Consider the following 17479-nt stretch of genomic DNA (forward strand, 5'->3'; position numbering starts at 1 on the left):
GGAGCTCTGTGGAGGGAGGGAGGGACTCAAACTGTAACCCAGTGCTCCACGACACTGCACACCTCGAGCCCTGCCAGACCAGATGTATTTAAAAGAAGACTTGAGGCAAAACTAATGTGTGAAATAGGTTTCCACCGTCACAATCTGGGTGGTAATCTGGTGGGATGGATCACCCCTGCGGAGAACCAGCCTGTACTGCAGTCCATTAGTTTCAATGGAAAGAAGATCAGGTTGGCTTTATAAAGAGCATGCAATCTACTCCGCCAGATTGCAACGGTGAAATTCTACCCCATGAAGTTCAAGACCCTTAAGCAAATTATGCTCATGTTTCTCTGAAGCCATGTTGAAACTCGGTGAATCCAACATGGACAATCAACTTGACAAAGATTTGAGCAGGAAGGCAATTTGATGTATGTCAGTGAACATGTGCACGTTTCCAAAAGTGTTATTTACTGATCGGAGGTCAGTCACTTAGTGAGGCAGCCCCATTGATTTGAGACCTGAATTCTTTACTAGAGATTTTTGATTATGGAAAACACAACTTTTTTTTATTATAAAGAAAGTGGTATAATGTGTAATCCATTCAGCATGAATCAGTATATAGTGAGTTCCCATTTCTGTTCTGACATGACATTGCTGGCTGAACATCGTGCTTGTTATAAAGCAGTGGCCAGTGTCGATTGTTGGTCTTTCTAAGTGTATGAATTATTGATGCTTTTAAATACAGTGAAATCTCATTAACATAGATCTCAGTGTTTTAACACGTGTTGGAGGGAACTTCATCAAACTGTTATTGTTCATAATTATGGCTATTGCAACACAGATACAAATTGGTAGGGTTTGAGTGATAATAAAGATTTACCTGCCCTACAATAGCTTTCGAATCATGCTAATATTCCTTTATTGACTCTATGTAATTTAGTTTTGATTATGGAAAGAAAGTATGAAATGAGCTGCTGAATTAGGGGAATAAAAATCAATTTCTGTACTGTGCGGAGCAGTCTGTGGGTTTTGTCATGGCATGAATCATTTGATTTCCCAAATCGGGAGGTCTGGTTCTGGGAAGCGAATGTCAGACGTAGCTGTCGATCAGGCGTTTTGAGTATAGACAGTGTTAAGGTCAGTGTGGTTCCGTGGCCACGGCACCAGGAAAGGGGCACCTTGATGGAAAAGGGCATAATTAAATTTGAGAGGAGGACATTAAGAGATGACCCCGGCGTCAACAGCACTGGTGAAAGAAACTGCCTTAGCTACAGCCTCGGGATTGGACTGGCTGCAAGCTGACAGCTAGCCTGTCTGGGCAGCAGACTTAACTGCAGCTTTGTGGTTTAGATCTCGAGACTCTCCATCCTCCAGTGTGGTGGTTCTCTCTCTGTTTGTGTTAAATCAGGGGGGGCGGTTGGTGGGGGAGGCTGAGGGGGAGGCTCAGCTGCTCTTCATCCCCTCAGAAGCAACTGGTGTGTCTGTGCCAATTAATTCACGTTTAATGAGAAAGAGTTGTAATCACTTGATGCTGTTGGATCCGAGTGGATAGAAATGGGAAGCAGCACTGTGTGCGTGTGTGTGTGTTTTGACCTGTTTAAATAAAAAAGGGGCTGTATTTCTGAAAACCAATGTTTTCTCTTACCCTGCTACTTTTGGGCTTTATTGATGAACGCTTTGTCGGTGCCTTAATCAGGAACCTTCTGTTCTCCACTCTCCCTTTTTTTTTACCCCCCGCCACCCTCCCTCCCACCCACCCACCCACCCACCCACCCAATTTGTGCATTTCGGGGGGGGGGGGGGACAAACCACGAAACCCCGAGACCATTATAATGCTCCCCCGTCTCCCGTAGGAAGTCTCGAACCAATCAATGGCAGCCTCTCAGCCCCCGTGGGACTGGGCAAACATTAGATCAATAAGTTATTAGCACCATTCTGTCAGTTGTAATGTTGAGATTGATCACAAGGAGGGCTTCTGCATGCTGCCTGGCACATCCCCAGCCTGATAAAGATGACAGATTAAGGGACTCAGGAAAGGGAATTAAGGAGTCTGGCTGTCAAACCTGTCACTGGCTGGACATTAGTGCTGATTTTTTTTCCTCTCTCTCTCTCTCTCTCTCTCTCTCTCTCGAGCTGGGGCGGGCTGAACGGATGCAAGCAGACTTTAAATGGTGTTAAGGGTTAGCTATTAACCAGGCCAGAAATGAGCTTCCCTCAGTGTTTGTGTCTGTTATCTACAGGATAAAACTCAGCATGATTAAAGGTGGCCACTGAGATGGATAGGCGAAGGTTGCAAGCTACTAAATTATTCGTTGTGCATTTTTTTGGAAAACATCAGTGAATATTTATCAACCGTGCTTTTGAAAAGTGGCCAAGTGGAGGATGATAAAACATCTTACGCTGGTCATCTGCCAGCCTGTTAACACTTCTCCCAGCTAATCTCAATTTAGTGTTTATATTTCTCATTCTGTAGCAGATTTGTTTTAAGGATTGGGGGGGTGGGGGGTGGGGGGGGGGAAACCCCCCCAAAGTATTTCAGCTCTAGAGTTAGGCACAGATTTCATAAAAGGTTTGTGTTTCATCATTCTGCTTTTGTTTTTTTTTTCCTCCCCTTTAAAACGGTTTTTCCAGGCTTGGGAATTGAGAGTGCTTTGCACATACGAGGGACAGTATCATAGAACATTTACAGCACAGAAGGAGGCCATTCGGCCCATTGCGCCTGTGCTGGTTCTCTGCAAGAGCAGCTCAGCTAGCCCCAGCCCTCTGCCCTTCCCCCTTAGCGCTGCAAATTAGGTGCTAATGAGAGTAGGACTTTCTGTTTTAACCACCCTCCCACCACCCCCCCCATCTTTGCATAGCAACCCATGGATGTGTAAAAAAAATCCTTTTTACAGCAATTGAATTAATAGTAATTTAAAAAAATATATAAACTGTTGTATCATTGAAACGTGTGGGTCTGGATTCTGAAGTCTCCCAACTGGTGGAGGTGACATGTCAACACTCTGAAGGCTGTGGGGAATGCCCTTATCGCCAACTCCCCACCCTCCTATTCCTGTTGTCATGGGAACCTCCCTGGGCCAACTCCCCACCCTCCTATTCCTGTTGTCATGGAAACCTCCCTGGGCCTCTGACTGAGCAACTGGATAAGGACACCAACTCTGGTTAGGCCTTCCCCTGAAGGTTTCCTCACATGGGCCTCTTGACTCCAATCACCTCATCCAGCTGAACCATCTTTAATTTTTTTTCATTGGGATGTGAGCGTTGTTGGCAAGGTCAGCGTTTGTCGCTCATCTTAATTCTCATCCTTGAGAAAGTGGCGTTGAGCTGCCATCATCGCTTCATGTTTTCATAAACTAATCAATAGAAGCGGTCAAAGCAATTTAAAAAAACACTCCCTTTTTCTAATGTCCCCATGGTATTTCTCCACCCTGGGTTTTGCCCACAGCAGTGTCCCAGAGATTAATTTTCAGTTCCTTGAAGACTCTAGGGCAACCCTGAAGGGTTGGCAGCCGAACAGCAGAAGTGCTCTTCTTCCTGAGCCAGGCAGTAGGCCCATTTAAATTGCAAATCAGGGTCCTATAACATAACTACTACTTCGGTCCTCTGCCAAAGGCAGGTCCTTGGCAATTATTCGCTCTACCACAGCAAAGAGCCATGAATTTTTACTGTGGGTAGGGTGAGGAGGCAGGTCCCCAGTCTACTCCTGCCGGAATGAAGATCGAACCCTGCACTGTTGGCATTAATCGGATCCACATGCTAGCCATCTAGCCAACCGAGCTAACTGCCTGCCCTCCTAACGTATATCGGACCCCAGCTAACATGGCTGGATGGGACTGAGTGCAGTGTCGGATGGATGATTCCACAACTGAGTCTGTATTTACCTGTGTAGGGCCTGGAGCGGATACCGCAGGCTTCTGCCAGTCCAGGCTCCACTCCCCTAATGAACAAACCAATTAGAAATGCATTTGCATCTTAGGGAGAAACTTCAAGGAATTCAGTAAGTGGCACATTATGCAACTTTTTTTTGTCTTCTGTCTAAACTCATGCTGGCATTCATTAATGACTAATTAATGAATGTGTTCTCATTCATTATCATTTAATTAGTACCCCAGGGTAATTAGTAAGGGAAATGGGTCCAGTTCCAGAAATTGCTGCTGCCAGTTCCAAGCTGCTGTGGCTGGTAAGTGTTATAGTGTCATCTTTGCACGCTCTTAATCTTATTTTAATATCGGTTTGGCACAACCTGTTTTGAAAATCCTGTGAATCGGTCCCACTCGCTTTAGAACGACAGCCCATAGCAACAAGGATGGAGAAAGCTGATCTTCTGGAGAAAATAGCAAACTTCCCTGGCTGGCTCAGCGGGTGACTTGCACGGTACTTGGCCAAGAGGATACCGAGTTTAACCAAGAGGTCTGGACTGAGTTAAAAATAGAAAATGCTGGAAATACTCAGCAGGTCAGGCAGCATCTGTGGAGAGAGAAACAGAGTTAACGAGTGTGCCAGGAATTACACTAACAACCAATTTAAGATTATCAATCAGCCTCACTTAGCCTTGCTAGAAGCTACATATATTCAAGCACAGGGTTTTTGCCCTCCACAGGCAAAAGGAACGTGTCCAGGCATTGCGCCATTTTTGAATTAAACAAAAGTGTGGGGAATGGTGGTTTCTGATGTGCCCTCCATTGGCAATGCCTTGATCAGTCAGAGTTCGCTTGCCAACCAATCAGCACCCTTTCCTCATGCATTATAAATTGTTGCTCCCTTTCAAATTTGGCATTGTTGCGTATCTGTCCTGATGAGTGCAAGACGAAAAGCTTCGCCAACACGATTCCTTTTCTCAGCAATACTAGAGTTAACGGGGAGAATTTTCACGCCGGAGTATGTGGGCGGGCCCCGCATGCCGACGCGTAAAACGACGCTCGGTGACGTCGGGCGTGCGTCCCCACATCACCGTGCGTCATTCCGATCTTTCATTTCAACTGTCAAAGGCCTGTTGAGGCCATTAATAAACCAAATAAAACCAATAAACCCTTAAGGTTGGCGGGGGGCAGGCGAAGCGCCCAAGCGGCCTTCACGTTTTTCAGGAAACCTCATCCACGGGCGGGGATGCGGTTTCCTGAAGGTTTTATTAAATAAGTAAAAATTTCTTTGACAATTCATAAACATGTCCCAGCTCATGTGACACTGTCACACGAGGGGACAGGTCTGAATAATTTTAATCTTTCTTTCTTTCAAGCTTTAAAACTTGAAGTTAATCCCCCTGAGGCACCTCCGTGCCTCAGGGTGATTTCTGCGCTCTTTCAAGTGCATGCACGAAAGAGCGCAGGCCCCGACTCTCCCCCCTCCCTCCGCCTGCACAGGGAGCGCTGAGCACTACCGGGCGCGCATCACGCCGGGCGGGCCAATTAAAGCGTGCAGCCGATCGCGGGTGTCGATCGGCTCCGCGCACGCTCCCGACCAGCCGATGCCAACGTTTCGGGTCTGTGACCCTTCCTCGTGTTCTGACGAAGGGTCATTGACCTGAAACGTTAACCCTGTTTCCCTTCACAGACGCTGCCTGATCTGCTAAGTATTTCCAGCATCTTCTGTTACATTTCGGATTTCCAGCACCTGCAATATTTTGCTTCTGTGCTGAGTTGGTTGGTCTCGATTGGGTTGGCGCTTTGCCGACGCCTGGGTGCCCCTATCAACAAGCAAAACAAAAAAAAGCCAATCGGTTTTCCTGCTCCTGACCGCTGTTTGGTAGGAAGCCCTCTTGCTGGGAAGCCTGCCGACATCAGATGCCAGGGGTCCAGGTTTGACAGTTAATACAGCCTTGTCGGTCGGGCAGCCTGGTGATGTTCTTTGCCGAGTGCCACGTTTGAGATGCTGGAGGATAGCTGGCACCGAATGGACTTCAGGGAGGAAACTGAGTTCTTAGGAATCGACTGAAAGAAAAAAAAAGAGGCTATTTATTATTCTGCTAAACTGGCTTGTTGCAGAATCCATCGAAAATAAAAGTTGTATCACACTTGTGCACCAAGGCCCAAGTGACTTGCAACGTGCTGAACTATGCGAGTGATATAATGGCTGTAGTATATCATCAGAACAGGATCTATCAACCTAATTCCCAGCAGTGCATCTAATAATATGGGGTCTACCACTCCTTCAGCAGCCCCTGTTAAAATGGCTCCCTGAGCTGAGTGACTAAAAGCCTACTTGTTAAACTCTTGACAACTAATGGGCCCCATATTAAAAACATAATTTACAAAACGTTCAAACTATAGATGGTGCTTTTAAGTTTTACTGCAGAGTTATTTATACTGCTCGCCTGCTGTCAAATGGAGCTCTCCACTTATGACATCAGAAGCTGAGCGCTTGCTGTTGTTAATGTTCTTTTGACACAATTAGCTTCTGAGCTCATAATATGGAGTAGTTCATTGGGGAATGGAGCAAGAAACATTAATTTTGGAAGTGAAATTTTGTGTGTGTGTGTTTGCCCCTTGGGTTACTTAAAAGTCTTTAAAAAATTCGTTCATGGGGTGTGGGCATCGCTGGCTAGGCCTTTGTTCAGAGGGCATTTATTTTTTTTTTGAAGAGTCAACCCCATGGCTGTGGGTCTGGAGTTACATGTAGGCCAGACCAGGTAAGGACAGCAGATTTCCTTCCCTCAAAGACATTTCCCACTGTATTCCAGGAGAAACAACAGCAAAGCTTTCACAATTTACAGTGGAACCTCAATTATCCAATTTCCCAATTACTCGCCAAAATTATCACAGGAAAAGATTTCCGTGAGACCAACTCAATGGACAGTTATTTCTGTCATGTATATTCGATATCCTTCCCTTAGTGAATAAGGCTACGTCACATCTCTTTTGCTATTTGCATTGTTTTTTTGTTCCCATTCCATTCAGGACATTCCCATCGACATTCGGGACCTTTCAATTCGCTGCCAGTTTTTTTTAATGCACTTGGGCCGGAGGTGGGTGGGGGGCGTGGGGGGGGGGGGGGTGGTAAAAGGGGGTCAGGTGGGAGGTCGTGCCCTTGGTAACAGAGGTCCCACTATCTTTTTAACTAAATTGGCAATGGTTTCATGGTCGTCATCATCAGACTTTTAATTCCAGTTTCTTTTACTGAGTTCAAATTCTACCATCTGCTGTGGTGGGATTCGAACCCAGGTCCCCAGAACATTACCCTCAGAACATTACCCTGGGTCTTTGGAATACTGGTCCAGGGACAATGCCACTGTATCATCACCTTCCCTTGGGGGGGGTTGGCGGTTCTGTAAGGGATATTGTAGCACAATGAGGAATTTATTTAAAAAGATAGTGGGACCTCTGTTACCAAGGGCACGACCTCCCACCTGACCCCCTTTTACCCCCACCCCCCCCACCCCCCCCAAAGTGCATTAAAAAAAAACTGGCAGGGAATTGACAGGTCCCGAATGTTGATCTTGAACCAGCATACATACCAAGGATGGGAATGGGAACAAAAAACAATGCAAATTGCAAAAGAGATGTGACGTAGCCTTATTCACTAAGGGAAGGATATAGAATATACATGACAGAAATAACTGTCTATTGAGTTGGTCTCACGGAAATCTTTTCCTGTGATAATTTTGGTGAGTAATTGGGAAATTGGATAATTGAGGTTCCACTGTAAATTGCGAAAGCTTTGCTGTTATTTCTCTTGGAATATAGTGGGAAACAAATCCTAGGGTTATAAATCCACCTTCAAATTGCTTGTTATTTTTCCCCCTCCCCTTTTATTCTGTCCATGTTCTTGCACCCTGCTGTAAAACAGGACAACAAGCAACAGAAAGGTGTGCCAGCGGCAGGCACCAGTGAAACACAAAAGGTCACCAACTCTCCCCACGTACTTGAGGAGTCCGCCAGCCCCCTGCTCGCACCCCCAAGCCTAACCCTAAGCCCTAACTTTAAGTTGGTACTGGCTCCTTGGGACTCTGTTCCCTATCTGAGTTGAGTGCTTGCTATTGCACAGTTGCACTGGCCATCCATGTATCTATCGGCTTTCTGATGAAAATCAAGAGAGCCCATCATAACAGTGTTGAACTGCGAATAGTTGACCACCACCACCAACCACAACCCCACCCCACTCACCGTGTCCTTTGGAACTGTGGAGAGATCTGTCCAGACTAATTTCCACGTAGGACCCATTTGACCATCTGAGGGAAGAGACATTACTGCCCAGGTTGTCAAGAATCCATTAATCCTAAAACAATATTTGGCAGAGTAGGGCACAACCCATTATACCACCCAGACCCCATTCTGGGAAAAACAATTTCTATGTAAGGGATCTAAAACAGTAGAACAGTACAAAAAAAAAACCCATCATTAACACAATTAGTAAAGATCTGTTTAAAATATTGATTTACAAGAATATGCAATATGAGTATGAGTTTATTGCTCCTGAACATTTTAATTTAATGCCAACTCCATGTGACCTGGTATGAATTTCAAATTTATGAGCCTGAGTGGAGTGGACAATTTACCACAACCTTTGTGTACTTCTGGCGTCGATAAATTATAGTTGGAACAGGAGCCTGTTCTGAGAAATTAAAATCCAGGGGACTTAGGCTCGGATAAAACCCTGCTCGCTTTCCTTCTCTCGCTCGCCTGGCAGCGTTTAGAAGTATAAAAACCTTCACAGAATCAGCCCTTGCCGTAATCAAAGTGATGTTTTTGTGAGGGGGGGTGAAAGGTACGGTTTTTTTTAATGCAGATTTCTAAAATGCTTTGCGAGCGTGAAACACTCCTCAAACTCGGGATCTTTTATTCAAAGGCTCGCTCCATTCGTGAAAGTCGCCGTTTCATTTTCTAAACTGTCGGAAAAACATAACTAAATTGACCCTGACTCTATGGCTTTTAATGATGTTACATCCAATTTCTTGCCACTTTGGCTAATCTTATATTTCAAATCATATTAAAGTACATGGTCCCTTCTTCTCGTTGCTGCAGCCGCTTGGTCCTGAACTCCTGTTGCGTAAAACGTTAATCGTATTTCGTTTCAGAAGTAACTTCCCTCTCGTTTTTAAAGGTCGCTAGGTGTTTGGGGTTTTTTTTTTAAAATCTCTCTCAGTTTATCACAAGATATTAGAGAGAGGGAATATACTTCTTACGATTAAACCCTTTGCTCTTGACGACTTTTTTCTGTGTCGACATGTTTGTGCGTGCCTGTTCGTGCTTCCATGTGCACACGTGGTTTTTCTGCTAAACGTTTTGCCCTCTGCTCTGGTTTTGAGATGAGAATTTGTTCATTTGTAAAGGGTACGTTGAATTTCCTGGGGCATCGCAGTTAACCAGAATTGTCCACCTTTGGGTTCTTTGACGCCCTACCCAAGGGGCTGGCTGCCATGTTGTTAGCAAAGACAGGTTAGCGCTGGCGGGCTATTTAGCCATGTATGGCATCGCGGCTGGGTTCAGTCTTGCCTTTGCCCAAGTTTCCAAATGCATGGCGCTTTCCAGCAAAGGTTAATGGGAATCCTGGCAGATTTATTTCTCCCCCTTCCTCCTCCTTCACCACCGCCATCTCTCCGCCACAATTTAAGAGTGCTTGAGGACAATTACAATGCCGCCTACTGAGCTGCTTGGGGCTAAGTCAACACAAGCCAGGGATTGAAGCTGCTGTGCCTTTTTTTTTTTCCCAGTGATTGTAACACTTAACTTTGAAGGCGAGCTAGAAGGGCTGGTGTGGACTTAATAAGTGATCTGCAGCGTTCTGAATTCATCAGTCAGAAGGAATGAATGCTGCTGCATGTGTCTGTCTCCTCAGTTTGGTTAATAAGCACCTGACAGCTGAAAATTTGTTGTTTGAAATGCGCACACTCTGCTGCTTCCTGTTCGTATGCAGCATCATGCTTTCAGCCTCACCAGCGATATTAGGGACATATTGATTTTAAATCTGTTCAGCCTATGCTGTAATTGTATATTAGAAGCTGGCGTCGGTGTTGAGAGAGAGAGAGAGAGAGAGAGAGTGCGACGGATGCAAGGATTATCCATTGCCACATAATCCAGAGGGAGGAAAGTGAGGACCATGGGGAACGAGAGGGTGGAACCAAAATAACGGGACTTGCCAAGGGCTTTAGAACAAGCAGCAAGAGAAAGGGGGGGAAAGGGAAACAGGTTAGAGGAAGGAAATATAAGTAAGGAAGCTTCTGAAAACAATCTTGAGAACGCACGGGTAGAATTGGCAGTGTGAATTATGCAGATACAGGGTCATTTGTGAAGACTGACTAGTGCCCACGTTCTGCGTGCATGATGTTCAGCCTGATAGAAGTGCTTTACCCAGACAAATAACGTCAGTTATTGCGCGAGCTTCAGTTTCTCTCAGCCTCGGTGATTTGGAGATCTCTGGTGAGAGAGCACAGGGATTAATTAGCTGAGGAAAGGGAAAAAGAGGAGAGAAAAAACATCCAAAAATTTACAACGGCAGGAAAACGAAGATGCAGAAAGGGAGAAATGAAAAAAAAAACAACTAAACTCTGGCATGAATTTTTCCAGTATTGATGTTTAAACATTGCGAAGTGACAAAGTTCATATCAAATTAAACGATGTGGTCCGAGATAAAGTATAATGTACATCCTTTGGTCTCTTTTTTTTTTCTCTCCACAGATGAAATTTTAGGAAAGCGGAGAGTATGCTCACCAAGCAACAATAGTGATTGTCCGGAAATCAAGAGGCAAAGAAGTGAGTCACCAAAGGGTACGTTTGTAATTTTGTAAAAATGGGTTATGGGTGAGCAGAATTACTGCCTTGTGCTTTGTATGGTGGCAACGTTTTTCAGGTAATTTGCTCTCCCCACTCCATTCAGTCCTCTCGTTCCTCCCTTTCCGATGCTGAGGGTCGATCAGTGAGTCCACTCCTGGGCCTCTGCCCATGCTGACCGCTACCACTTACATGAGAACTGCCCAGAGGGGCATTGCCCGCCCTGCTAGAAAATGCCACAACTGTGATGGGCACATAGACCCATGCACCATTCTGGCACTTCTGCCCCGAGCTTATATCTGGGTAACGGGCAGAGTTAATGCATCAGGGAGGTGCCACTGTCCTCCTGGCCCATTATGCTCATTGCTCCCAATTTACGTCATGGATACAGTTTTGAGATCGGTCAGGTTTTTAAGTGGCTTTTACACACTTTTTTACACGTTTTCCAGCGCTGAGGCAATCTATTGTACAACATCCCAAACAAAATATTTCTCTTTGCATCAGTCTGAAACTCTGGCTGCAGCTGAAGTGCTGTTTTTGTAGGTCGTCGTGACAAGATATCATCTTGTCCTGATGTATAAATCTCCCTGCCCCACTCAGATTGGCTGTAGTTTAGCTTAATTATCGGCCATGGCATTTTCCATTAGCGGGTCAGACCCCATTATCGTTAGAAATGGACGATCTACACTTTGTTAGAACTGTAACTTTATTTGGTTTTGAGTAACAGGCCTGTGCTCTGAACTGGTGGAAACTTCGAAATCGGTCCCTTGCGCTTTGTTAAGTTAATGAGCTGCTTGTGGTGGACAATTGGAGCAATGACCCAACACGGCTTCAGAGCAGAATCGTGATCAGGACTTTTAATAAGCAGAGTGGGCCAATGGAGGAACATAAGAAGTGTGGGCAGGAGCAGAAGAAGTGGCCTCATGAGCCTGCTCCGCCATTCAATAAGATCACGGTTGATTATTGGCCTTAATTCCATTTTCTCTCACTTCCCTTGATTCCCTGACAGACCAAAAATCTGTCTATCCCAACCCTCTGAGTCAGAGAATACCGAAGATTCACACTGCTCTGAGTGAAGAAATTTCTCCTCACCTCAGTTCGAAATGATCGATCCTTCATGCTGAGACTCCGCCCGTGTTCTAGATTCCCCAGCCAAGCTCTCAGGCCGGAATTTCCCAGCCGCCCGCAGCGGGGCCGGTGAGCCATTGAAACCTCCGTTCACATTGGCGGGACTCGAAGATCCTGCCGGGTGATTGTCTACCCTGTCAACCCTCTTCAGAATCTTGTATGTTTCAAGGAGGTCAGCTCCCAACCTTCTAAATTCCAGTCTAGGCCCAACTGACACAACCTGTCACCCATCATAGAACAACTTTCTCATCCCAGGAATCAGCCTAGTGAACCTTCGCTGCACCACCTCCAATGCAAGTATATCCTTCCTTAAATATGGCGAGCAAATGAAAACCAGCGCAGGAATAGGGAAATGTTGCCCTCAGTGTTCTTTGTCTCTTTCTCTTGGCTTTGCTCTTTCTGATGCTCTCCCTAATAAGCCCTTGTCGCAACAGCGTGGTTCGCCACTGGCCTAGAACCTGCCTAGAACAGAGGTCACCATTGTTGGTGCAAGGGTGGGTGCCTGGGTCTTTGGTGGTTCTGACCGCGGGAACCTTATAACGGAGCGGGACAGAGATGAGAGAGGATCGCTGCATTTTTAAAATAGACTTGTGCAAGCTTGCTTTAAAAAAAATACTGAATTTCAGAATGTTGCCTAGTAACTATCAGCCGGATGGCCCAGTTGCTGTCTTGGTTTGGAACATTTTCAAAGGATTTGGCACTGAACTCCCAATGTGCAGTGCCTAAAAAAAAATAGAGGAAAGCAATATTAGAATAAGAAAGGAAGTCAACTGGAAGAGTGCAACCCACAGGGTATTAGACAAGTGGAATAAATTACCAGGGAAGGCAGTGGAAGTGAACAGTACAAGTGGGTTCAAGAGGCAATTTGATGTGTTTCTGGGGGTTGAAGGATGTGGTGCGGAGTCACATATTTAGTAGGGCTGACCTATAATGGTCTCTCCTCTTCCCAGTTTTTTTTAATTAGAAAGAAATACAATAATAGAGTATTGGAGATGAAAATGCTGGAATGATTTATTAAAAAAAAATCATTCAACATTGCACTGGAGGAGATGGAGAAATAAAGGTGGACTGAATGGGTCATCATTATCTGTAATTATCTTGTGACATTTTAATATGATGAAAATCATGGTTTATTGTGAGGAAGTTCAGCTGCATGGTGTGCTGGCCGGTCCTTTGGAAAAGGAAGATCCCATGTTTTGACCCCTGTTCTAGGTTGGGTTAGAAGATCTGTTGTGCAGGGATGAGGGTGGAGTTGAAGGCACGATGAGCGGCTTCAGCTATGTGGGGCTGAGGGAGGCCCAAGTCCACCAGCATTCAGGAGGGATCAATCATTTAAGACTGAGATGAGGAAAAATCTCTTCACTTGAGGGCTGTGAGCCTTTGAAATTTCCTACCCCACGGGATTGTGGATGCTCCATCGATGAGTATGTTTAAAACTGAGATAGATGGAGCTTTGATCTCTCGGGGAGTCAAGGGGCATGGGGAGAGGTGGGAAAGTGGAGTTGAAGCAGATCAGCATGATCGTATTGAGTGGTAGGGTAGCCCTGAGCCCTGACTCATACTGCGGTACAGGCCCCTACCTAGAATACTGGTTGTTCCTATTTCTTATATTCCATACCCAGCCCCTTCTCACTAACTACTGCTGAAGAGCATGTGTTTGGATTTGGGTTAAATGTAAGATCGGACTTGATTGCGATGGGTCTCCAGGTTGAATAGCTTGCTGATGTTTGCTACCTAAGTTGCTACAGGAAGACTGGCCCACATGAATGAGATGCTGGATAGAAACCAGTGTCCTATGGACCTGTACCACAGTATGAGTCACTGCCTGCAGTAGAAAAATAACAGGTTCTCTTATTTCTGTTTAGTGCGGCTTGTTGACAAAGCTTGGTGGCCCCCACCATGATGAAAGGCATGAATTTTACTTAGTGCCCAGTGGCTGCCATATTTCTGAAATGGGTCTGTCTCGATTCGCAGCTTGCAGGAGGGAACCTGAGGTTGCAAACTTGTAATTGTATGCAGAATTTCAGAAGATAATTAGTGTCCCTTGTGCCTTTTGGTTTCAAAAGCGCCCTCTCAGCGGAGGTGTTTGAAGGGTCAGGAACGGGGCAGCTTCTAGTCAGACACCTGTTTTGCACCCACTTCTGGGTGACTTCAGTGGAGTGTAAAACTGGGCGGGATGTAAAATGTGTTTGACCTTAACCCACCTCCTTCCTGTTGTGGGGGCACTAGGTCACAATAACCCCCTCGATGATCCTTTAAGAGTTTTATTTTTGTGTGCCGAGCGTGGGGAGTGAAGAGGTGGAAATAAGGTAGTGAAAAGTGATTTTCAGGGCCATTGGTCTCTGGTGCGAGAAGAAGTTAAATTACCATTTTATTAAGTTGGATTCGGGGATTTTCACCAGCGTTTCAGGGATTGAATACTGCAGGTTTGTCTGTTTGCTCTGTGTTAACCATATATCAGTGACCTTGGTGATTTTATTATATTAATATTAGAAATAAGTCAGTTCCAGACTGAGGTGGCAGTCAATATAACAAGTGAAATGCTGAAAATAATTTGGACCTTGGAACCGTTCTAATGCCTGAATCCCCAACGCTAGGGTCAATGTTTGAATCCTTTTGATCCCATTTCCCTCAGTTGGAAATTCTCCCTGATCCTTGACAACAATAGTGCTGCTAACAACTTGCATTTATATGGTGCCTTTAACGTAGTTAAATGTCCCATGGTGCTTCACAGGAGCATCGTAAAGCAAAATTTGAGACTGAGACACATAAGACAATATTAGGACAGGTGACCAAAAGCTTGGTCAAAGAGCTAGGTTTTAAGGAAGGCCTTAAATGCAAGGTAGAGAGGTTTAGGGAGGAAATTCCAGAGCTTGGGGGCCTAGGAAACTGAAATCACGGCCACCAATGATGTACTGATTCAACCTGGGGTACAGAGGAGGCCAGATTCGAATGAGCACAGGTAACACTGAAGAGTTATAGAGTTGGGCAGGAGCGAGGCCATGGAGGGTTCTGAAAACAAGCATGAGAATTGCATAAACCAAGTGGTTGCCAGACCGGGAGTCGGCAGCATGCACAGGGATTGGATTAGTCAAGTCCAGAGGTAACAAAAGTATGGATGAAGATTGACCGGGCTGTGCATTGAATGGTTTGGGAGCATTGCCCCTCCATGGGAGGGAATGCAGACTTGCCGGGCAGAGAGGAGACGTTACCCATCGATCAACCACCCAGCATCATTGGCAGCAACACAGGGAACGCTGTGTCCCTGCCAGAAAGAAGAAGCTGTGTCCTAGGTAGCAGAATTGTGAGATTTACTAACAGAGGAAACAAATGTGAGTGCAGGATATCTGTCTTAACAAACCAGGTCAGTGAGGGGGAGAGGCAGGGCTTTGAGGTAGGGTGACCTTAGGCTTGCTTTACTCATAAGTTCCAAAGCTACAAGTGTGTTCTAGACCGGACTTATCAGGTGTCTCATCCCACACCCTGATGTGCATCACTGCTTTTCTACTTTTGGGTGCAATTTTAATTGAAAAATATAGGTAACAAACCTTTGAAGAATTTTGTTCATGAAGCTATTTATCCACTGCAGCTGATGATTGTGGTAATTGGTGAAGGTAGTGGGAGTTTCTTTGGGAATAATTCCCTGTTCTATGATTGGATTGCTTGAGCTGCCATTACGTGTCATAATAGATGAGTCTACTGCACCTATAAATTTACTGAGTGGCATGTGTGTATGTAATGCGTATATCTCCTACAGGATTATTCAGCATGCCATACATCTAGTCAGTCTCCTGTGGGATACGTGGAGTCCATCTCCAGTGGGATTGCTCACAGATTGAAGGAACAGGAGCATCTGGGTGAAAGTCTGGGCGCAAATCAGGCCAAATTTGAACAGAATAAAAATTTGAGTGTCGTCTGTAGGGAGGACAAAGGTCACCAAGCGGGTAAAGAAAAGAGGTCAGGAGTGGTGGGGTGGGCGGGGGGTGGGGGGGGTGGGGGGAGATTTTGTTTAAACTAATGAAAGTTTGGATGTATGGAAGGTGCCTGTCAGAAAGGCAAGAGGAAGAAAGAACGCTACAAGCAGATTGGAAAGTGAATCTGACAAGCTCGAGACACGGGTTGGCCCGTGGTTAGAAACAGTAGGAATGGAGGTAAATTAACGGGTAACTTTTCATAAAGCTAGATGGAATTTTATAAACTTTTTAATGAGTGTGTTATCTCATTAATGTTATGCTGCTAATTAGTCACCTGGGTTAGAAATAAAAATGTTCCTTGAAATCCTCGAAAAAATAATTGTAGTGACATAATTCATTTCAGGTGATTGCTTTTCTGATGGATCTCCAGTGTCTGTTTTACCAAATCAGTGAGATGGTGTTATTATTTTAGCTAATGAGAGAAGTGTGTCTTTTTCAACCCTGGCTTAATATGCCATCTTTCAGGTTTAATTTATGATGTGCAAGAAACAAGGGCTTTTTAATTACATGTGAGTTGATCTCCTGTGCCATTCCTCATGGATGGCCTGGGGTCTGAAGCATGGTTACAATGTTTATCTTCCTGACCTGGTTTGTTCTGGCTTGGGTTACTCCATGTGTGGAAGTGCTGTAAGTAGGCCCTGAGGTCAAGGAGAGGCCAATTGTTGATGTTTTTTGGAAGTTTTGTGAGATTGAGCAGCCAAGAAGCTGCTAGTCTGCTAGCTAGGGAAATTCATTGGGCATCTCTAGGCTAAAAAAACTGGAATTTTTTGTATATATATTTTTCTGAAATTGATTTGTGGGTCTTGTGTATAAAGCGTGACACTTAGCATGTGACGGATAAATTCAACAGAGAGTATTAACAGAGCTCCATGGCACTACTCATCATGTGATACCCAAGCATGTTGTCCGTCCAGTTCAAGGGGAAGTTGTTCTGTTGCAGTCCGTGGTCGGCCAGCAGTGCAAACGTTCACTCTTAACAATGCAAAGAGGCCAGGCTCTGGCATGGAGCTCCGCACCCCTAAGGTAGGGAGGAGAACCCTGGCCAAGAGCCACGCAGCTGAATTTTACCAAGTGACCCTGGTGGTCAAACATGTGCACAGACAGGACTGATGTTTGGCTGCGCTGCCTCATCATTGAATAGTTTGTCGAAACTAAGGCAAGATGCCAGGAAGTGCCTGGAACTCGCGGCCTACTCCTCAACCAGGAAGCTGTGCCTTCAGCTAAGGGCCCGAGAGAACTGGGGAGAGAAGATAAGAACAGTGGTAAAACTTGTGCTGTTGTGATGTAAATTTTGTTGCAGTAATGCTTTTTCGGGTCTTTTTTTTTATTTGACGATATGACTCTTTGCCTAATCTCCCGCCCTCTTCTCCTCCCCTGAAGGCATGAATCACCCTGGATAATGATTTCAAGGGTGCTGGTTACCCCCTGGCACCCACTAAGTGACCACAAAGTTCGAGGTCATTGGTTGATTGTTCAGTGCCTGTTTGTCCACAAACACCCCATCAATAGCCCTAGGTTTAGTGTGGCTTTTAATTGCACCCTCAGGGTGAGTCCAACATTGATTCCGCGCAAGAGGTGACACTTCTCCAGCATGACACAGATGCTGTCATACTATCTGTATGAGTGGTGATGAGAGGCGTGAATTTGGCTATTAGAATCATTCAGCACAGCAGCAAGTAATTTGGCCCGTCA

General features: G+C 45.3%; 1 protein-coding gene across 9 annotated transcripts in view; it reads left to right on the forward strand.

Annotated features, from left to right (window-relative positions):
• The window catches only part of samd11 (sterile alpha motif domain containing 11), a 235482-nt gene that overhangs the window by 124039 nt on the left and 93964 nt on the right, over positions 1–17479 (forward strand). For 8 of the 9 annotated variants that reach the window (XM_078557849.1, XM_078557851.1, XM_078557852.1 and 5 more), the window contains one exon: positions 10593–10682. In XM_078557849.1, the coding sequence (XP_078413975.1) occupies positions 10593–10682 (90 nt within the window). The remainder of the gene's footprint in view (positions 1–10592; positions 10683–17479) is intronic. The other variant, XM_078557850.1, reaches the window with a different exon arrangement.

The sequence above is a fragment of the Cetorhinus maximus genome, chromosome 15 (genome assembly GCF_964194155.1).
Source record: "Cetorhinus maximus chromosome 15, sCetMax3.hap1.1, whole genome shotgun sequence".
In the NCBI taxonomy this organism is placed as follows: Eukaryota; Metazoa; Chordata; class Chondrichthyes; order Lamniformes; family Cetorhinidae; genus Cetorhinus; species Cetorhinus maximus.